Source organism: Trichosurus vulpecula, chromosome 7 (assembly GCF_011100635.1).
Source record: "Trichosurus vulpecula isolate mTriVul1 chromosome 7, mTriVul1.pri, whole genome shotgun sequence".
NCBI classification, from domain to species: domain Eukaryota; kingdom Metazoa; phylum Chordata; class Mammalia; order Diprotodontia; family Phalangeridae; genus Trichosurus; species Trichosurus vulpecula.
The window spans coordinates 229,371,136-229,394,096 of NC_050579.1; the positions used below are offsets into that span (position 1 = coordinate 229,371,136).

General features: G+C 41.3%; 1 protein-coding gene across 1 annotated transcript in view; it reads left to right on the forward strand.

Annotated features, from left to right (window-relative positions):
• Positions 1-22,961, forward strand: part of PKHD1 (PKHD1 ciliary IPT domain containing fibrocystin/polyductin) — a 638,127-nt gene that overhangs the window by 43,558 nt on the left and 571,608 nt on the right. The window contains exons 9-15 of the mRNA XM_036768333.1: positions 51-90; positions 888-958; positions 2,759-2,860; positions 5,142-5,237; positions 12,741-12,882; positions 19,144-19,258; positions 21,236-21,514. Of these exons, the coding sequence (XP_036624228.1) occupies positions 51-90; positions 888-958; positions 2,759-2,860; positions 5,142-5,237; positions 12,741-12,882; positions 19,144-19,258; positions 21,236-21,514 (845 nt within the window). The remainder of the gene's footprint in view (positions 1-50; positions 91-887; positions 959-2,758; positions 2,861-5,141; positions 5,238-12,740; positions 12,883-19,143; positions 19,259-21,235; positions 21,515-22,961) is intronic.

The following is a 22,961-nucleotide window of genomic DNA, read 5'->3' on the forward strand; positions in this document are numbered from 1 at the left end:
TCTATTTCAGACTCTTGTACTAAATACCAATTTTTTTTTCTGGCCAACAGGTTCACAGAATGTTAGCTTCTCCATATTTAACAAAGGAAAGTAAGTCTTGGGAAGCATGCAAACCTTTGTGTGTTTGGGTTACACGAGCTGCTTACACTTTTGGTCCTCTGTATTTCTTTTACACTTGTGTCCATAATTGGGAGATTTAGAAGAACGCTCTGAATTACTTTAGATACTCCATTCCTTTTGTTCCCTTGCAGGAACAAAATGGGGGTGGGGTGGGTGATGATATAGGGTCAGAACTAAAGAATGAATTAGTGACCAAGTAGAATTTACTTCAAGCTGACAATGGAAAGGAAGGATTGAAGCAAGAGAGGCTCTTCAAAGGGTCAGAGCATGAAAATCTCCAAATCAAGGGCGAAGGAAGCAGTAAGGCCTGAAATTTCAGGGAAGGTGTGAGAACCAGATAAGAAAGAGTCTTTCTCTGTTGCATTTGGGTCCAGGTGTGTCCAGGGGGCCTTTCTTATTTGTGTATGATCTGCCTCTCCAAAACATCCACCCATTGCCTCTGGTTCTGCCTTCTGAGGTCCATTAGAACAAATCTAATCCCTATTCCCTGTGTAGGTCGTTCACATACTTGAAGATGACAGTCAAGCCTCCTCCCCAAGTCTTCCCTTCTCCAGGCTTCACATAACTAGTTCTTTCAACTAGGGTGCTCTATGAATGCTCTTTTAAAATTTCATCCCAAAACTTGAGTTTATTTTACTTTGCTTCCTTTCTACCTTCCTTCCTCCCCAAATGAAGTGGGAATTTTTCGATTAAGGAAAACAGCAATCTAGATAATTCAATGGATGCTTTCACCCTTGCACTACCTATAACCCTATATTCTTTTGAAGGTCAACTGTACACAAGGATGCATGGCTGATCAGTGCCAAACAGGAGCTTTTCTTGTATCAGACTTATTCAGGTACAACCTTATTTCATATATGCTAATGCCTTTGCTCCCCCATCCCTGCTTTTATATCTTGCCCAAGATCTGGACCCTCTCATCCTTTGTCCCATCTATTGATCTCACCATTGGATGGTAAATGTGTGCCTCAGTGTGTTGTGGATGTAAATATGAATATGATTTTCATGGGTGAGTGGGACCATGTGACTATACTGGCATCAGAGATTTAGAGAAGACCTGAGAGGTTATCGAGTCCAGCCCCCTCATTTTAACAGTTGATGGAGGAACTTGACATTATTGGTGGATATGAGTTAAATGAAGATAATGCATTTCATATGATTGTACATGTATAGCCTTTATCAGATTGCTTATCATCTTGGGGAGGGGGAGAAAAGGGAGGGTGGGAGGGAGAAAAAAATTTTTGAACTCAAAATCTTATAAATGTGAATGTTGAAAATTATCTTTACATGTAATTGGAAAAAATAAAATACTATTAAGTGGGAAAAAACCTTTAAATAAAAAAAATGTTTAAAAATTGGGGGAAAAGGAAGATAAGAATTAGTGAAGTTTTCTGGAATAAGTGTATTTAGTCTCTTTCTCTCCTCCCGCCAAGTGTACTGGGGGAAAAGAAGAGCTTAACCACCCAGTAGCCCACCTTTCCTTTACTTTAGTTATGAACACACTTTTAATAACTCCTGATTTATTAATATAGACTCTGAGCTCTTGCATTGCCACCTGGTGGCTAACTCCCCTATATACCCCACAAATGCTGAAAGTTGGAAAATCGCTTTTTAAAACTATGAACTCATAAGCTAGTTCACCCACTGGAAGCTTAAAACAGAACACCCGAATAATCTTACAGCCTTTCCTTAAAGACTTGCAGTGCTCTTACTACATCCATTACACTTTGGGTTAGCTGTAATTTTTAGGAAATTTCTTTTCTTTTCTCTTTGTTTTTTTCTTTTCTCTTTGTTTCTTTTCTTTTTTCTTTCCTTTTCCTTTTCTTTTCCCTTTCCTTTTTACTTTCCTTCCTTCCTTCCTTCCTCCCTCCTTCCCTCCTTCCTTTCCTTTCCTTCCTTCCTTCCCTCACTCCCTCCCTCCTTCCTGGAAGGGACCTTAGTGATCATTTATTATTATCCTCCCTGACCCAATTTTTGTTGTTTTTGAGTCATTTCAGTGGTGTCCAACTCTCCATGACCCCATTTGGGGTTTTCTTGGCAAAGTTACAGGAGTAGTTTGCCATTGCCTTCTACAGCTCATTTTATAGATAAAGAAACTGAGGTCAACAGGCTTAAATAGCTTTCCCAGGGTTACATAGCTAGTAAGCATCCAAGACTGCCTAGCTGCCTTCTAACTTTAATTTAGTTGAGGAAACAGACCTGTGGAAGATGTGGTTTGACTAAGGTCACATAAGTAACAAGGAGCAGTTCTGGGATTTGAACCCAGATCATAGGAATTTATCATCATAGATTTGGATGTGAACCTAGTTCTCATCTTGTCCAGTTCTATTTTTATAGATGAAGAAACAAACCCAGTGAGAGGGTGGCTTGCCCAAAGTCCTCTTGTTCCTCTTTTTACAAATTCAGTGCCCCGTCTGCTGTTCCTAATATTTTGGCCAATTTCTTCCATTTCTCCTGGTTTTCTCTTTGCTTTTCTATGTTTCTCTTTCTTCTCTATGTCTGTTCGGAAATGGCTTTAAATGGAGAGAGTCTGCTTTCCCTAGAGTCTTTGTTCTTGGCAGCTCTCTTGATTTCCAAACACATTGGTTGGTTCTCTGGTAATCCACATCATGAAGCTGACTTTTTATTCCTTCTGCAGAAATACTGTCTGTGTTTCCAGCAACTGGGAGCCTGGGTGGAGGAACAGATATCACCATCACAGGAGACTTCTTTGATTTTTCTGCTCAGGTTACTGTTGCAGGTAGCTAAGATACAGTAATTATCTTTCATTCTAGTGCTGTTTGGGGGTAGTCTTGTTTTTTTTTTATCCTCTTGATTGGTGGGAATTCAATCTCACAAAATTTCTTCAGCACCTGTGTGTAAAGGACTTTGCTAGGGCTTGGGGACATTAAAAAGAGAAATATATTTCCTCCATGCCTTTACAAAGCTTATGGTTCAGTAGAGGAGATGATAGAGACAGACTGGACCTGAGATTTCACTGATATAGGGAACTTTCCAACGAGGAAACTGCCTTTATAAGTGCAGGTCAGAACCTTAGTGGAAACTTAGAGTTTTACAGTATCAGATTGCTTATCATTATAGGCAGGGGATAGGGGAGGGGAGGGATAGAATTGGGAACTCAAAACTTTTTTGAAAAGTTAAAATTGTTTTAATGTGTAATTGAGGAAAATATTATAAAATTAAAAAGGAATTATAGTTTTAAAGAGTTGCCTACAGTAGTGGTGTCAAACTCAAATTGAAACAGGAGCCACTAAACAATTACATCAGGACCCTTGCAGGCCTCCTATTGACTTAGAAAACCACATGTTAAAACTAGCTATATTTTTTTGGCTAAATATTTCCCACTTACATTTTAATTTGGTTTAGGCCACACTCAAGCGTGTCATTAGCCCTGTGTTTGACATCTTAGGATCCTAGAGCACTGAGAAATAAAGTGACTTGTCTAAGTATGATGTATGAAAAGTCCGAGAGATATAATTTCTGGGTAATTAACAATCCTTCCATTAATTATGTTAGTGAATAATTAACAAAACGTGGTCAATGGCTTTCTCTTGTAAACCAAAGATGAACTGTGGGGGCCCTCTGAAAGTTTTTAATACCCTTGGAAGAATAGGTATTCCCAACAGGTGGAAATTGACTCTGTTTGGTAAACAATTAATGAGAGAATGAATATTCTAATGATGGGCTGGGGGATATGACTTTGATTATGTCACTTTTACCCTTCTCTACCCAGACAACCCATGTCTTAAGCAATCTAGACAAAGGGATCTACCCTCACCCAAGTCACTTAAGTTGCAGTTGGGTGGGATCTCATTCAAGACTGAGGAAAATGTTAACCCAGTTTCATCCATCAGCAATGTCTTTCACAAGGACTGGGCTTTGAAGGAAAATAGGAAGAGAAAAACCCTGAATCCCCCAATATGAATAGGTTATTAAAATAAGAGAAAAATAATCATTTCTCTCACCAGGATTGTCACGCAGATAGTTTGTAACATAGATGAGACTTGAATCCAGGTGGTCCTGGCCCTGAGGCCAACTACCCATCCACTATACCACATTGTCTTTCCAGGAGAGGAGATGCGGCCTATACAAATAAAAGATAGAGTGTGGAAATACAGTACTTGTATATATAAAAAGAGCTATGCGAGTACAGAACAAGTGGGAAAGATGATTTCAAGCTGAGGGGTTTGGGAAAAGACCATAGAATCTTTGATTTAGAACTGCAAAAGAATTTAGAGTTCACTTAACCCAACCTTCCTATCTCACTGGGATGGAAAATAGGGTGAAAAGAACTTAGGTGACTGAATCACAATCTCACAGGTAGTAAATAGTAGAATCAGGATTTAGAGCCACATCCCTTGACTCCAAATCCAGTTCTCTTTTCCCTGGGCCACCTTGTTTATAGAAGGGAAAATCTTTAAACAGGACTTTTAAAATTGGCTATGAATTGGATAGGGGAGATGGTCGAAGAGGGTGTTCTAGGGGGAGGGAACCATGTAAGCAAAGGTATGAAGGCAGGATGATGTAGGAAAGTGCTTTGGGGGCAGCTATTCCTTTTTTGGTAGTGCGATGGCTTCTTCCCCTCCCACCAATGTTTCAGCAACTCAACATGGTATAGTAAAAAGAAAGTCTGGGGAGGAGTCAAGAAACTTGTGTTCTAGTCTTGGCTCTGCCTGGAAAATGGAGGAGTTAGAATAAATGGTCTCTGGGATAATTGTAATAGTTAACATTTGTATAGAGCTTACCATGGGCAAAGCGCTTTGCAACTATTATCTCATTTGAGCTTCATGACAACCCTGGGAGGTAGTGGTATTTTTATCCCCATTTTACAGATGAAGAAACTGATGCTCAGGGAGATTAAGCAACTCAACCAAAGTTACCCAGGTAGTAAATAGCCAAAATGAGATTTGAACTCAAGCCCATTGACTCCAGAGCCCAGGCTCAAAATGGCGCCTTCCAGTTATCATCTTTCTATTTCAGATTTTTTGACTCATCCCATTCTTCTCTCATGTTGTTATTAGGCATTCCATGTGAAATCAAATACATTTCTCCGAGGAAGATCGAGTGTACCACTAAGCCCCTGAAGCAGGGTACAAAGCTCGCATCACCTCAGCCAGGTAAGAAGGGACCAGCGCACCTCTTGCTATTTTCTTTAGGGAAGGGACAGGGTAAGGAGAGTGTTTGAACTTTTCTGAGTTAACCTCTCAGCCATGAAATCAGCAGATAATTAACTCAGATAACTAGCACGAACGCTTATGAAGCCAAGGTCCTGAGCCTGATACTAAGTTGAACAGCTAGCTACAAACTACGCCCCTAATCTTAGCCAAGCACCTCACTAATTCACATGATTGCTTACTAGAGATAAAGAGAGACAATCCATCACAGTTTCTGGAGATACAACTCCAAGTGCACGCCCTAGTGATGGTAGCAAAGCAGTCTCAAATCTACCTACAAAGAATGCTATGATTATCTCATCTACGTTATTTTATTGTTCAGTCATTTTTCAGTTGTGTCTGACTCTTTGTGACCCCATCTGGGGTTTTCTTGGCAAAGATACTAGAGTGGTTTGCCATTTCCTTAGCCGGCTCATTTTACAGATGAGGAAACCGAGGCAGACAGAGCTAAGTGACTTGCCCAGGGTCACACAACTAGGAAGTGTCTGAGGCCATATTTGGACTTAGGAAGATGAGTCTTCCTGACTCTCGGCCCAGCACTCTATCCATTGGGCCACTTAGCTGCCCTCATCTCTGTTAATATACAATAATAACAGCTCATGTTTGTATAGTGCTTTAAGGGTTTCAAAGTGTTTTGCCTACATTGCCTTATTTGATTCATAATAGCTAGCACTGGTACAGGGCTTACTATTGGCTAGGCACTGTGCCAAGTACTTTACAATAATTTTTTGCTTCTCATAACCACCCTGTGATGTGCGTGCTCTTATTATCCCTATTTTACCGACAAAGAAAATGAGGCAAACAGAGATTTAATTGCTCAGGGTCACACCACTAGTCTGAGGCTGAATTTAATTCTCACAAAAACCCTACCAGAGAGGTGCTACGATCATCACCATTTTTCAGATGAGGAAGTTGAGTCTCAGAGACTTTAAATGACTTTATCAGAGTCAAACAGTTGAGGATCCTAGAATCATAGCTTCAGATTTAGATGGGATATCAGAGGCTTTCTAGTCTGTGCCATTTCTTTGGCAGATAAAGAAACCAAGACCCAGGAAAGATAAAGGACTTACCCAAGGTCATATATGTAGTAAGCATCAAAGGTGGGATTTGAACTGGTCCCCTAACTCTAGGGCCAATCAATGTACTACACTGTATTGAATCTTTATGAGTGTCTGAGGAAGTATTCCCCACTCTGAGCCTGCATTCTGTGTAACAAATACCTCATTAGCTATAGACAAAGACTATTAGAACTTAGAGACTGGAGTGCAAGGAAGGTCATTCAAATGTCTTTCCTTCTCCCTTACGGGCAGCTGTTCTCTGCCTTGAAATGACTTTACCATCAGTTTATTGTAAATGAAACAGGCAAGAGTTGGAGAGGAAAATGCAGCCTGTTCCACCACTGAGCCCTGAGTGCTTAGAATCCACCCTCTCAGGGCTCTGAGATAAAAAGGACAAAACCTTTCAAGATGTGTCAAACACTGCTGGAGCCCATGCTGTTTCCCTTTAGGAACTCAGGAAGGTTCAGGTGTAGTTAGAAACTGAGGGCAGGTGGCATGTCACCTGCCCCTGGATCCAGGGGAGATACCCTTGGATTCCACATCAGGGAACTAACTGCAGAGGGGCTGCCGTTTATAGTTAACAACTGGCAGTAGCTGGCGTCTCCAGAGTGCCAAGCACTTAGAGGAAATTGGCACAGCGGGAGAGGACACCTTTCTAAGGAAAGGCCATTCAGGTGTGGAAATGGCTGCAAAGCTCCTGCTTAGGGATTCCCCAGGGCCTAATTCTTCTGTCTCGACTCTGATGAAGTTCCCATCTAAGGAAAGGAAACCACTGAAACGAGTGATTGAAAGCAACAAGTCTTGTCTGTGTAAGGGAAGAGTACTGGGTCCCTCTGTGAGCGAATAATCCCTGTGCCGGCAGCTCGGGTAACAGTGGCATGATACGCCAAATGCAGCTGTTGAGAGGACAAGTTAACAATGTCCCTTGCCTCAACAGGGGTCTGTGTAGCTCCCTTGTGGCAGGACAAAACACTTTTCTTAAAGCAGATGTTCTTAACTCTTTTCTGGTCTTGGCACATTTTGGTAATCTGGTGAAGTCTATGGACCCTTTTTCATATACTGTTTTTAATCAAATCTTATTCAATAAACATTTATTAAGGGCCTAGTGTATGGCAGTCACCGTGCTAAGTGCTTTTTAAAGGCATAAAATAAAATGAAATACATAAGATCCAAAAGGAAATCAATTATATATATGATATAAATATATACCATACATATGATATATCAATATATAAACCTCATATCTATATGGTGTATATACCAAAGAAATATATTCTTTTCAAAGAAAAGAAATGCCGAATCCTTATAAATGTGATAGATAGATAAATGTATCTATCCCACATATAAAGATTTTATATTTCTTTTTTTTTTCCTGTGAGGAGGGAAAGATGGGAGGGAGAAAAATAAGAAATGTGTGATAATTGAAAAAAGTAAAGTTTTATTTTCTTAAAATTCAGACCCCAAGTTAAGAATCTCTGATTTGAAGTAGCCTTCATAGTAGTGCCCTCCTCCTTGCTACGCCCCCCTTAGGTGGTGAGTGTGATCATCATATTTTATTCATTTTTTAAAGCTATTTTCTTGGTTGATGATGCTTATCTGAGCATGACCCCTCAAAACACACACACACACACACACACACACACACACACACACACACACACACACATATGTACACGTACACAGTCAATAAACTCCACTGACTCTTTATTACCTCCAAAATCAAATATAAAATCCTCTGGTGGTGGTCAAAGCCCTTCTTAACCTGTGTCTGTACCCCCTCCCCCATACCTTTCCAGTCTTCTTACACCTTAACTCATCCCCATATACTCTGAGATTTGGTGACATGGGCTTCCTTTCAGTTCCTCAAACAAGACTCTCCATCTCCCAAATGGTCATTTTTACTGGTTTTCTCTCATGTCTGGAATGCTCTCTCCCTCTTCTCTGCCTCCTGACTCCCCTGGTTTCCTCCAAGTCCCAGCTAAAATCCCACCTTCAACAGGAAGCCTTTCCTGATCCCCCTTAATTCTGGCATCTTCTCTCTGTTGACTATTTCCAATTTTTCCTGGATGTAGCTTGTTTGTACAAAGCTGTTTGCATGTTGTCTTTCCCCCATTAGACTGTGAACTCTTCAGGGAAGAAACTGTCTTTTGTTTTAGTTTGTAATCCCAGTGCCTTAGCTCCATAATATATGCTTACTACATGCGTATTGACCGACTATCTTCCTGCCAATGTGCAATTTGGCCCTAGAATACCTAAAAACTAAACACAAGTAGCAAAAGCGTGCACAATACCTCATAATGCAATCATTTTTAAAAAATAATATTTGGTTTCCCCCAATTACATGTAAAAACAATTTTTAACATTTTTAAAAAGTTTTGAATTCGAAATTCTATCCCTCCCTCTTTCCCCTCCCCCCTCCCTGAGACAGCAAACAATCTGATACAGGTTATACATGTGTAATCATGTTAAATATTAGTCATTTTGTGCAAGAAGGCTCAAAAAAAAGGAAGGGAGGAAGAGAAAGAAAGACAGACAGACAGAAAGAAAGAAAGAAAGAAAAAGAAAGAAAGAAAGAAAAAGAAAGAAGGGAGAGAGGGAGGGAGAGAGGAAGGAAGGAAGGAAAGAAGGAAGGAAGGAAGGAAGGAAAGATGAAACACAGTATGCTTCAGTCTGTATTCAGATATCAGTTGTTTGGAGGCGGATAGCGTTTTTTCCTTTGGGATTGTCTTGGATCATTGTATTCATGAGGATAGCTAAGACATTCACAGTTCTTTATCATACAATATTGCTGTTACTGTGTACAGTGTGCTGGTTCTGCTTACTTTACTTTGCATCAATTCAGGTAAGTCTTTTGGATCTGCAATCTTACAGAGAAAGTTCTTGCATCAAGTGTGTTCAGGGTGGGTTGCCAGATCACCCCAAGGAAGGGAGGTTACATCAAGGAATTCTCAGGTGGAAGGGACTCTCAAAACTGGAAGCAATCTTTATGTGCAGCTAGTCCAAGCTACACCCAATCATTAATCCCTTCTACAATATACATAAGAAGATATACATCCCTCTTTCACTTATAAACATCCACTTGGGGGAACATAGTGTCTGCTGAAAAAGTCCACATCAGTTTGGGAGGAAGTTTTTCCCTACAAACTCAACCAATCTAGATATGCCTCTACAACTTCTGCTTATTGCTCCTAGTTTTACCCCTTGGGGCCAAGCAGAACAAGCCCAATCTCTCTTCCCTATGACAGTCTTTCAAATCCTGGAGTTCCAGTCAACAAGCATTTATTAAGTACCTTCTTATGCCAGGCACTGTGCTAAGTGCTAGGGATGCAGTCTTATCCAACTCTTCCTGACCCCATTTGGGATTTTCTTGGCAGAGATATTGGAGTGGTTTGCCATTTCCTTCTGCAGCTCATTTTTACAGATGAGGAACAGAGGCAAACAGATTTAAGTGACTTGGTCAGGGTCACACAGCTAATAAGTGTCTGATGCCAGATCTGAACTGGGGAAGATAGATGAGTCTTTCTGATTCTAGGTCCAGAACTCTATCCACTGCACCACCTAACTGTTAGAGATGCGAAGAAAGGCAAAAATAGTCCCTGCCCTCCCTCCAGGAGTTCACAGTCTAATGGGGGAATTAACTCACCTATCATATCACCTTCTTCAGCCTTACTTCCCCAGTTAGAACTTTAACATTCTAAATTAGCTTCTTTGCAAATTCTACCTGTTGCTTCTCATTTTGTCTTCCTGTGTCGAGCAGAGAAAGTTGAATCTTTCTGTACCATTTGTTGTTGAGTCATTTCAGTCATGTTCGACTCTTCATGGCCCCATTTGGCTTCCATAGCATGGTGCCATGGAAAGAACATCGGATTTGGCATCAGAGGATCTGGGTTCAAATCCCAGTTTTTCCACTGTCACTACCCATGTCACATTGGGCAAGTAACTTGACCTCTGGGTCTCATTTATCCCCACGTGGAAGGGAACTGAAAAGGTTGGACTGGATTGTCTTAAAAGCCCTTTCTAACTGTAAATATTTATGTGAATTGATGATTCTGTAACCACCCTTTAAATACATGAAAACAGTTATCACGTTCCTCCCAAATCTTCTTTCACTCAGGTTAAACATATTCACTTCCTTCCTTCCTTCAGTCAGTTCTCATATGACATTATCTTAAGGACTTCACCAAACTGGTTGCCTTTTTCTGGATGTTCACCAGCTGATAAAGTCCTGCCTAAAATATAGTGCCAACAAATGAATATAACTTTACAGATATGTTCTAGCCAGATCAGAGGACAGAGGGACAACACCTCCTGTTCCTGGACACTATGCCTCTCGATGTAGCTTTGGCATTTATTGCTGTTATATTACACTGTTGAGTCATATCAAGCTTGTAGTTCAGTAAAACCCTCAGATATATTTAAAGATGACCTGCTGTCTTGTACTTGTGAAGTTGGCTTCTTGCCTCTAGATAAGGATGTTGACTAACGACAAGTAGTTCCCCATCAAAAATAGCCATACATTTGTTTCCCAACTAGAATTCCCCTACCCTGTATGTGACTATATTTGATAGCCTCTTTTCCAAATGCCCATTCCTTATTTTAGTCTCATGTTATTGAACCCTAACAAGTGTTTCTTTCCAAGCACATTATCTCCATTCCTCTGTTCTCTGCCCTTTTCCTTCCACTCAGAAGTGACCCTTTAGAGGAATTTTCTACTCCTCTCAAAATAAATCTTCTAATTAATATTCTTCAACTATTCTCTCTAGCCTGGATACTAGGTTCTACACCAGGCAGCCCATTTGGCCTCAAACATCTTTACATGATCCATAGAACTTCTCCCATCAATTATAGGTCCTGGGTTTTAGCTGTCTGATCTCAGTCTCTCTCTTCACTACATTCACATTGTGTTGCTGATGGCAAGTTGGTATAAGCAATAAATTACAAATGAGTGAATAAGCAAGCATTTATTACTAAGCACCTACGGTACGGGGTAGCTAGGTGGCAAGGTCCATAGAGCACTGGACTTGGAATCAGGAAGTCTCATCTTCATGAATTCAAATCCAGTCTCAGATCCTCACTAGCTGTAAGTCACTTAGCCCTGCTTGCCTCAGTTTCTTCATCTGTAAAATAAGCTGGAGAAAGAAATAGCAAACCACTTCATATCTTTGCCAAGAAAACCCCCAAAAAGGGGACATGAAGAGTTGGACGTGACCGAAACAACTGAACAATAACAAGCCTACAATGCGCCAGGCATTGGGCTGGGTATTTGGGAATACAAATTTTGCCCACAAGGAACTTACTGGAGATGATGGAATGTAGGATCACAAATCTGGAATTAAAAGAGACACCTAGTCCAACTCTTTTTGTAGTTGAGGAAATTGAGACCCAGAGAGATTAAATGACTTGCCTAAGGTGACACAGATTTGTTAACTAACTAGCCAGGAATGTGACTGGATTCTCAAACTCCCAAATCAATGCTTTTTCATAAAAGAAGTCACAGGGATTGTGAGTGTAGCCACAGGACAATCGATTGTCATCCCTTTCCAATGGCAATGGTTGCATTGGTGTAATCATTGTTCTCAGAGCAAGAGCAAGGGATGGAAGGGGATTGGACCAATGCCTGGCTATGGTGGCAGAGAAGATGGCAAGATACCCAGATTGGGTAGGGCATGGCTTCCGTGGTTTTCTGATGGATAGCTAGATGGGATGGAAGGCATGCTCAGAGGTCAGCTAGATATGTTTTCATTTATTCAACAGACATGATAGTTTAGTCTCAAGGCAGAGGGCCAAAGATGAGTGGATTAATTCCCCCAGGTTGGGTAGGTGGTAGGAGGCTTGCTTTCTGGAGCCAGAGGTTTCGGTTTGTGGTGGTGAGAAAGAATCGTTGTAGCCGGACATATGGCAAGATGCTTGCCCGGGGTAGGCTGCAATTTCCTTGTGGATGGCTGTATGGGAGCAGGAGGAAACCCCAGATAGTAGAATATAATGGAAAAGTACTGGAACTATAACCAGAAAAACTAGAGTTTATCCTTTGAGAGAACTCAAATTCCAATTTGGGCACACAACACAAATAGGAGAGTTCAGTTCCATGGGAGATGGAAAGGCCCAGGGTTCCTTAGGATTTAGCAGTGGGCAGATAGCAAGGCTGAGGGGTCATTAGGGTTCTAATGGGATCTTAGTGAGTGGGGAAAAGGGTGGGGCCACTGGGGAAGGTTCCATAAGTCTGAGGAACTGTGACCTCGGGTGCCTTGTGGAAGCCTCTGATTGGGTAGCGTTCGAGCTTTTTATTTAACTTTCTTTTTGTTTAACTGTTAGCTTTATAGTAGACTCCATAGACCTTCAGTTTAGAGTCTAAAGGCTTCTGATTATTTTAGTGGCGTTTGTCTTACAGGCAATCGAGGACTTCTCTTTGAAGCTGGAGATGTTCAGGAGGGCCTAGATCTCACCAATACCACCCCTGGTTACAGATGGCAGATTGTTCCCAATGCCAGTTCTCCATTTGGATTCTGGTCAGAGTTAGGGCAACACTTCAGGTATGTGATAGATTTTGGGAAAAGGCAGGGGAGCCATGACATTACAAGCAAGACACTTGCATTGAGAAGACAAAATATGCGTCCTTTTGAGGGGAGGGTAAGTGAGATTTTGAAAGCATCATTTTGTTTTTAAAGGTATTAACTTACTTGATAGGGATAGCCTCTGTACCACTTGGCCTTGGGTATACTAATTCGCCACTAGTTAGGGCTGTGCTGGAGCTGAGTCCTACTGGAAGACATAATAATTATTAACTTTTTAATGCGAGCATATATACTTTGGAAATCAGCAAATTCTACAAATCAGGACTTGTTGATTATCTTGACTTCAGATGGAGAAATTATTAACAAAAATGCAGATTAAACTGAAAACTGTGATAGTGTAATTATCCCCACCCCCCCCCCAGAACCCCTTGTTACACATTTACTAGCACACCATAGCATTAGCTGGTTGAATAGCTATAGCATTTAGTCTCTTAGGCTACAGGCTGCCAACATTTTTTGTGGCTGAAGACCTTTTTGATGTCAACATTTCATGGACTAACACAAGACTGTATGTAGTTAGATGATTAGTATCTGTCCTTGAGAGGCAGCATGATGCTGTGGATAGGGCATTGGACCTATTCTCAGGAGAACCTGGGCTCAAATCTCATGTTAATGACTAATTGTGTGACCCTGGGCAAATTTCTTAACCTGGCCTCTGTGAACTTGTTTGATTAATTAAAAGAATTTTTTGATATCTGAATTTTAATATAATTGGCTTTCTTTGTAATCTTGTGTATTTTATGCATTTAAAAGCATTATCCTGAGAAAGGGGTCTATGGATTTCAACAGACTAAGGCTTCACCAGACTGTCAGAGGAGACCATGACATGAAAAAGGGTGAAAAATCTCAGACATAACTTCTCTGTGTCCCCCATGCCCAAATCTGGGCTTTTCCCTTTGCTGTGATACAGTAGTCATGTTCATTGCTACACCTGTTAGCCCCAAATGTTTTAATTCAGTGTGGCATGTGAAATTGGAGTGGTGGGTGGTCAGTGGTTGGGAACACAATAAGGCTGTTTAACAAACAACAATTTTTAAATTCAACACTTAAATAAGTGAATATGATGGGGAGAAAATGCGCTCCAGAGAAAAGAGAACTGGCTCTAGAGGAGGAGAACCTGGATTCCAATACCACCTATGACACTTAACTTATCATCTCTGTGTCCTTGGGCAAGTCATTTAACCTCCTTGGGCCTCAGTTTCCTAATTTGTAAAATGTGGAGGTTGGCCTATATGCCTTCTGAGATTATTGGTTAAAAAAATTTAAGGCACTGTAATGGGTGCTGGGGTTACAAATATAGAAACAAAACAGGAGCCCTGCCCTCAAGGATATTACATTCTGTTTGGGGGAAGGGTACAAAATGTACATGGAGAGGTGAATGCAAAGTCATGTGAGGAGGAAGAGAATCCTAAAAATTGAGTAGACCAAGAAATCAATCAATAAGTTTTGATTAAGCACCAGGCCAGGCACTGGGCTAATCTCCGGGGATACAAAGAAAGGCAAGAACCAGCATCTGGTCTTAAGGAACTCATGGTAAGACGGTTCTTTCCCTCAAGGAACTTATACTCACATGGAAGAGACTATACCTATACGTACACACACACACACACACACACACACACACACACACACACAAATAATCAATACATGAAAGATAAATACAGAATAGATGGAAAGTAACCTTGGAGGCAATGATACTAGCTGCTGGGACAACCAGCAAAGGCCTCCTGGAGATGTCTCTTGAGCTGATTCTTGACGGAGTGTGAGGATTCTAAGACTAATTGTTTGGGATAGAAAGCATTCCAGGCATAAAGCCCATGCCAAGGCACAGAGATGGAGGAGGGAGATGGAGATGGAGTCTCAAGTGTGAGAAATGACAAATAAACCAGTAGGGCAGGATCGTAGGCTGAATGGAGGGCAGTCATGTAGGAATACTGGAAAGGTAGGAAGGAGCTAGTTTGTAAGGAAATTATTCTGGGAATGCTTCATAAAGAAGGTACAACTGCAGCTGAGCTTGTAAGGAAGGTAAACATTTTGAGAGGTAGGGACATGGAGGGAATATATTCCAGGCAGGGGAGGTGAGGGGAGGTTGGGTGGATTGGGGGTGGGTGTTGTGCAGTTTGTGTGAATGCATAGGCTTCTAATAAAAGATCACAGATTTGGGACGTGAAGGCCCTTATTTACAGGTCATCAGTCTCCAATCTCTCTCTCTGTCTCTCTGTCTTTGTCTGTCTGTCTGTCTCTCTGCAATACAAAGGAAGAGAAGATCAGGAGTGGACTTTTAGGCACTGTAGAAGGTAGGGAAGGATTGCAATTTCCTGGATCTTGTCCTGAGCAAGGTTCCAATTTGAGAGGGGCAATGATGGATGGCAGAAGGTGCCAGCCTGGCAATTGTAGTTACAGGGGAGAAGCTAGAGTTCCATGTGTGGGGACAACCCAGATTTTCTTGAAGCAACAAGTCTTTATGATCCAGAACATAAATTTAGACACTGTCATATGCATGTATTTAAGTTTCACATGCCTCATATGCCTGGTTCCCAGTGTCTCTCTCCCAAGTACTACAAAATAGGGTAATGTGGTATTGTGGATAAGACACGTGACTTGGACTCAGGAGGTTTTGGGTTTAATTCCCACCTCAGACACTTACTAGCTATGCAGCTCTGGGGTAGGCTTTTAAATTCTCTGTGCCTCAGTTTCCTCATCTGTAAAATGAGGGTGTTAGACTCAATGGCCTCTAAGGCCCTCTTCCATTTTAATGCTACTTTTTTGCTCTGTTAGGCTTGTGGTCAGATGGGGTATATTTAAGGGCTCAAGTCCATAATCATTCTGTTCTTGTAACATGTGAATGGCTCATGGTTATGCCCTTAGAGAAAGAAAACTCTCTAGCTATGGGGTGGGTGGTTGGGATCTCAGCCCTTTGCTGGCAAAAGTCACTCTCTCTTATGTGCCTCTCAGAACTGTGGTATACCCTCGTGCCATGAGCAGAAGGACATAAAGAAATGCCAAGGACAGGATCAACCACAGGTGCTTGTGAAAAATCAGATTAGCTCAATCAGATATGGTCTTAAAAAGAATTTTTTAAAAAGCCACTCTTATAAACAGGTGCCCTTCTCATTTAGCTGATGAAAGACAGAGGAAGTGGATAAAGATCTTAAGTTTCTCTGTATGTGTTTTTTAATTCAAGTACTCCAGCCACCTGGGTGAGTAATCTTGATAAAAAGTCTTCTCCCTTTAGCTTTCTTCTCTCATACTCCCTGCAGGCATAGGGTTGAGGAGAGGATCCAATCGTATTTCCACAAAGGCTGCCCTGATCTTACTCCCAGTATGTGAGTGTGTGAGAGATGAGGAGTGGGGGGTGGTGTGTGTGGGGAAGCCCCATCGTCTCCTTCCTTTCCCTGTATTCTCTTTCCTTCTTTGTCTCAGGAGACAAATAAAATAGTTTATTCTTAACCCATCTATAGGAAGGGTTACATTATGGTGCTACCCAAAATACTCAAATTGGACTCAATTGTGCCTGGCATGAGCAGTTAGTGAAAGCGGTTGGAGAATGGCTATACTGTTGTATATGAATGCAATGGAATATTATTATTCTTGTCTGGACCTGTGACTTTGTTGGTTTAGGGAACTCTCTCTTCCAAAGTGTATCAGCAACTGTTCTGTTATTTATAGTAAGTGACTGTCCTGGGATCACATAGCCCCAGTATGTGTCAAAGGGAAGGCAGGGTGGTATGGTGGAGAGAGTCATAGGTCCTTGGTTTGGATGCTGTTGCTAAAGATTACCACCCATATAATTTTGGGCACGTCATAGAACTTCCCTGGACTTTGGTTTCTTTTTCCGTTCCTTGAGGGAGGTAGACGAGATGACCTTTAAGTTCTAGATCTAAGATCCTATGAACCCAGCTCTTCCTGAAGCTAAGGCTGCCTCTCTACCTACTATACTACCTTATCTCTCAGTGTATTATTGTGCCAAGAAATGATGAATATGAGAAATTCAGAGAAACATGGGAGGATTTATATGAACTGATGCAGAATGAATTAAGAAGGACGATAATATAATAGGACCACAACAATATAAATGAAAAAAAATCACTAAAAAGAAGCAGAAATCTAAGCCACTGAAACACTAATAATGGGATTTCAACTAGATGGTTAAAGATGAAACATACTTTCCTCATCTCAACAGAGAGGAAGAGGAGTACTAGGGCAGGATGTTATATTCTGACACAAGATGAGATCATTGGTTTGGTTACTGTTTTGCTTAGCTCTTTTTCCTTCTTATCCCCCCCCTGCCCCACTCCAAACCATCTCCTTTTCTTAACTTTCCTATTGCTATTGAGGATATCACAATAGTGGTGTAGGAAGCTAGGTGGCACAGTGGATGGACTTTTGGGTCTGGAATCAGGAAGACCTGAATTCAACTCAACTTCAACTATTTACTAGCAGTGTGAGCTTGAGGAAATCACTTAACTTTTGTCGCCTCTATTTTCCCAACTGTAAAATGGAGATAAGAGGCAGCTAGATGGTACAGTAGATCGAATGCCAAGTCTGTAGTCAGGAAGACTCATCTTCCTGACTTCAAATCTGCCCTCTAACACTTACTAACTGTGTGACCCTAGGCAAGTCACTTAACACTGTTTGCTTCATTTTCCTTAACTGTAAAATGAGCTGGAGAAGGAAATGGCAAAGCACTCCAGGATCTTTGCCCAGAAAACCCCAAATGAGGTCACAAAGAGTTGGACATGACTGAACATTAACAACAAAAATAGAAATAATGAGGATTGCTGTGCAGAACGAATGAGATAATAATTATAAAGCACAGTGCCCGGCACACAGTAGGAGCTTAATAAATATTTGTTCCCATTCACCTAGTCACCCAGGCTTATAACTTAGGTGTTATCCATGACTTATTATTCTCTTCACCCTCTATATCCAATCTGTTGCCAAGGACTGTTGATTTCACCTTTGTAACATCTCTTGAATATGCCCACTTCATTCCCCTGATACTGTCACCATCTTTATCACCTCACACCTGGATTGTTGCAAAAGCCTCCTTGCTGTTCTTCTGCCACAAGTCTCTCCCCACTCCAGTCCATTTTCCACTTAGCTGTCAAAAATACAGGTCTGACCATGTCACTCCTGGTGACCCTCCCACCTCTATCCCCACTCAGTCAGTTACATTGGTTCCCTATAACCTCCAGGATCAAATAGAAAATGCATTCAAAGCCCTTCATAACTTGTCCCCCCTCCCCCACCTTTCCAATCTTCCTATACCTCCCTCCATCTCCTCCATGAACTCTGCATACCTCATATCCTGACTCTGATCATTTTCACTGGCTGTCTCCCAGGCCTGAACATCTCTCTTCCCTTGTTTCCTTCTAGTCCCAGCTAAAATCTCACCTTTTATAGGAAGCCTTTCCTGATCCCCCATAATTCTAGTGTCTTTCTCCTGTTGATTATTTCCAACTTTTCCTGGATATAGATCATTTGTACATGGTTGAATATTTGTCTCTCCCATTAGACAGTGAGCTCTTGAGAACAAGGACTGGTGTGTTTTTTGTTTTGGGATTTTTTTTTTGCTTTTCATCATATTCGAAGTGCTTAGCCCAGTGTCTAGCATATATTAGGCACTTAATAAATATTTATTGACTGATTATAAGAGAAGAGTCACTTTCAGCACAGTGAGAAATGATGGTGGGATGTGTCACTGTGATATAAAAACAAAGGGTAGCAACATAACTTTCTTTTCTCTTCCTCCCTCCCTCCCTTCCTTTCTTCTTTCCTCTCTTCCTTTTTCCCTCCCTCCCTCCTTTCCTCCCTCCCTCTCTCCCTTTTTTCCTTCCTTTCTTTTTCTTCCTTTCTCTCTCCCTCCTTTCTTTCTTTCCTTCCTTCTTTCTTCCTTCTTTTTTCTCTCCTTTCCTACTCTCTTTTCTTCTTCCTTCCTTCTTTTCCTTCTTTCCTTCTTCCTTCCTTCTTTTTCCTTCTTTCTTTCTTCCTTCCTTCCTTCTTTTCTTTCTTTCTTCCTTATGACTGGTCTGGAGACTTTGAACCTAGTCCATTTCTACATGAATGATTTTTTAAGAGGGCCACAGTGAGATGAAGCAAGAATCAAGTTTTTCTTCCTCATCATCATCAAATAAAACAAGGGAAAAGAGACATTGCTTGTGAAAGGTTTGGGGATTTGTCTTCTTCCATGACACTGGTGTTTCCTCTACTTTTCAGAGCTCGGCTCAGTGGATTCTTTGTTGCCCCAGAGACAAATAACTACACTTTTTGGATCCAGGCAGATAGCCCAGCCTCTTTGTACTTCAGTCAATCAGAAGATCCAGGGACCAAGGTATCCTTGTCTTCATATTCCCTCTCCTCTTTCCTCCATCACCACTCCTCAAAAAGGGCCAGAAAACCTCCATGGACTTCTGATGGTGGGATAGCTCATTATAAATAGTCCACTCTTGGATATTGGTTCAGAAAGAAAATCTTGGCAGCTCTCCCCCTCCTGTCCTACACCCCTTTTGTCCTGGGAACCTTGGAAGGTATTGTTTAGCCTCAAATGATTAGAAATGGGGCCACCCAGAACAGAGAGAGAATCTTCAATAAAGGTTATAAGCAGGAATTCACTGTGTCATTGACAAAGGGCATTTTTAGTTTTCTTTTGGTTTTGGTTTTGATATAAAGTTTTAATTTGCTGCTATGGAAACCAAACAATCTTTAAACTGATGTGATAGGAGTCAGGGGACCTGGGTTTGAATCCTGACTCTGCCACTTTGTGATCTTTGGCCTGGTCTGACCTTGGACAGTTGACTTACCTCTCTGAGTCTCAGTTTACTTATTTGTAAAATGAGTTTGATGGGTTAGATGACCATTAAGGTTCCCTCTAGATATAAATCTATGATGCTTTGATCCTAATGTCTTTTTCAAGACTTTAAAGTCTCAGTATAAAATTTTTGCTGGTTGGTTAGAGTGCCCTCGTGTGTTTCTACCATGTAATATAACCATCTATGTAATTCACAATGGCATTTCCCCTAGTCTTGCTTCCATTACATGAGTGAAGTTCTGAAGAGCAACATACAGTTATAGGATACTCTGGGTCACCCAAACTAGCTACATTGAAATTCTTCATTTGGCAGATCTAGGATAAGCCTGATTTTTCTTTTAGTCATGCTTGCAAACAAAGAAAGCAACCACAGAATCACAGAAGAGTTGGAATATAGCCCATATGTGAACAAAAATGTCCTCAATGACATGTCCTGTAAGTATTCATCCAGTCCTTTCCTGAAGACCATGGGTGAGGAGCAATTCACTACATAGCCAGATGATGCTAGAGTTGGGTTCAGGAAGAACTGGGTTCAAATCCTGTCTCAGATGCTTACTAACTGTGTGATCCTGGGCAAACCACTTGATCTCCTTGGCTTCAGTTTATTCATCTATAAATTGAGGGGGTGAGACTCTGAGACTTCTACGGTCCATTCTAGCTCCAGATCTATACTCTCCAGATGTAGTTATTCTTGCTTTTGGATAGCTCTAATTGGTAGGAAAGTTTTCCTTACCTTATTCTGTCTTCTTACAACTTTGTACTTTGTCCATCTTTATCAAAAGCTTGGAAAATGTTCAGAACAATGGAATGAAGATGAGAATGATTGGGCTTTTCTGTAGCAAGGCTTTGACCAGTGTGGCATTCCCTAGGAGTTCCTAGGCTTCACCCATAGTACACAGGAAGCAACATGGTCCTTGTCTTAGGATCATAGATGGAGAATCAGAACCTCACAGGTCAGCTAGTCCAAACTTTTTATTTTATAGATGAGGAAACTGAGGCCACAATAGGCTAAGGGACCTGTCCAACATCACTTAGGATTATAGATGGAGGCAGAAGGTACTTCAGAGGTCATCTAGCCCAGTTCCTTTATGTTACAGATGGGAAAACAGATGGCAGAAAGGGGGTCCCAAAAGATCAAGGGACTTGTCCAAAGTTACACAGCTAGTAAATGGCAGAGTTGGGGTTTAAACTCAGGTCCCATGACTCCAGATTCCCAGTTGAATATTCTTTTTGCATTATGATAAAGTCATCTTCTGATGCCTCTTTGTGGTTTTCTTGGCATTCTAAAGGAAATGAAAAAAAGAAGCAGAGAGATATGTACATTTCCCAGGGATGCCTGTATCAAACCACTTATAGATGAATAACTTTGTTTTTTTGTCATTTTAAGGAGAGGACAACCCAAAGGTTCTTTAAAGGTTGTCTTTTCCCTTACTACTGGGGATGGGAGGAGAGACCTGAGAGTTCAAGAGTTTTAATTTTGGGGTATTCACTTGGATACAGGTGAAAGTAGCTTTCATTGAGGCTGGCATAGCTGACTGGTTTGATTCCTGGGAGATGAATGGGCATTTGGAGACCTGGCAACAGAAGTCCCTGAAGCTGGAATTGTTGGGCGGGGCAAAGTACTACCTGGAAGCGGAACACTATGGTGTAACTCCCAGTCATGGGATGAGCATCGGGGTCCAGATTCACAACACCTGGCTGAATCCTGATGTGGTCAACACCTACCATCGGGAGAAACTCCAGATCCGAGCCAATGCTCAGAGGCTCCCAGAGATACAGGTCAGTTTTACCTTTGGTATCCAATGAGACTTAAGTCAAAGCAGAGGCCCAGCTCTGGAACTGGGGTAGCCATAGCCTAGTGGAAATGCCATGAGACTGGGAGTCAGGAGACCTGGGCTTTAGTCCCATTCCTGATGCAGATTAGCTGTCTGACTTTGGGCAAATCATGTTTCTGCCTTAGACTTCAATTTCCTGATTATATAAGAGGAGAGCACCTGCTCTCCTCTTTAATTAAATATAATTAATTAAATGATAAATCATAATTAATGCTATTAAATAATTAAATAATTTATTTATTTAATTAATTATCCATTACAGACATGCTATGAAGATAAATGTGATGATAGTTGTGAAAGTATCTTGCAAAAATATTATTTCTGGGTGAGGTGCTGACATAAGCCTGTAATTCTAGCTACGAGGCAAGTCTGAGGCTGGTAGATCTCCTGCACGTGGATATTCTAAGCTACAATGGTCTATGCTGATCATGTGTTTACACTAAGTTTGGTATTAGTATGGTGAGCCTTATAGGAGATTGGGGACTGGGGGGGGGCACCAGGTTGCCCAAAGAGGGGCAAACTGGCCTATATTGGAAATAGAATAGGTGGAAGCTCCTAGGGTGGATGAGTCATAGAACTGCCCCCGAGTAGCTTCTGAGCTTCTATTGTGAGCAAAATTAGGAGACCCGTGTGAAGAAAGAAAGGAAGAAGGAGAGAGAGAGAGAGAGAGAGAGAGAGAGAGAGAGAGAGAGAGAGAAGGAAGAGGAGAAGGAGGAGGAGGAGGAGGAGGAGGAGGAGGAGAAGAAAGTGAAGAAGAAGAAGAAGAAGAAGAAGAAGAAGAAGAAGGAGGAGGAGGAAGGAAGAAGAAGAAGGAAAGAAAGGAAGAAGAAAAAGAAGAAGAAGAAGAAGAAGAAAAGAAAGGTAGAGGAGTAAGAAAGGGAGGAAGAAAGGAAGTAAAAAAGAAGGCAAGGAAGGAGGAAGGAAGGAAGAAAAAAGGAAATAAAAATATTATTTATACGACCACTATATTGTTTTGCTTGGTTTCTCTGGGTTTTAAGACTAAGTTCTGGGTAAACCTTGTCCTGGATAGTCATTGCCTTCACTGAGTAAGGTCTGGAACTCATCACCCATCAGTCCCCTTTATCTGTAACCGCTGCTTTCTGGCTGGAACCCAGATCCTGTGTCCCTTAGTTCTTTTGGCTTGTTCCCATCTCATAACAGGCAAAGGATACTGGCTCTTTTTTTCTATAGAAAAGGAGTCAGTATATAAATTACTCACATTCATCTTATAGGATCATAAGAGCCTAGATCTAGACCTGGAAGGGACATTAGAAACCATTTAGTGAAATATCTCATATTTTTTTGATGAGGAAAATGAAGGCCAGGAAAATTAAATGACTTACTGAAGGTCACTCAGGCAGTCAGCATCAAAGGGTGAGATTTAGAGCTTC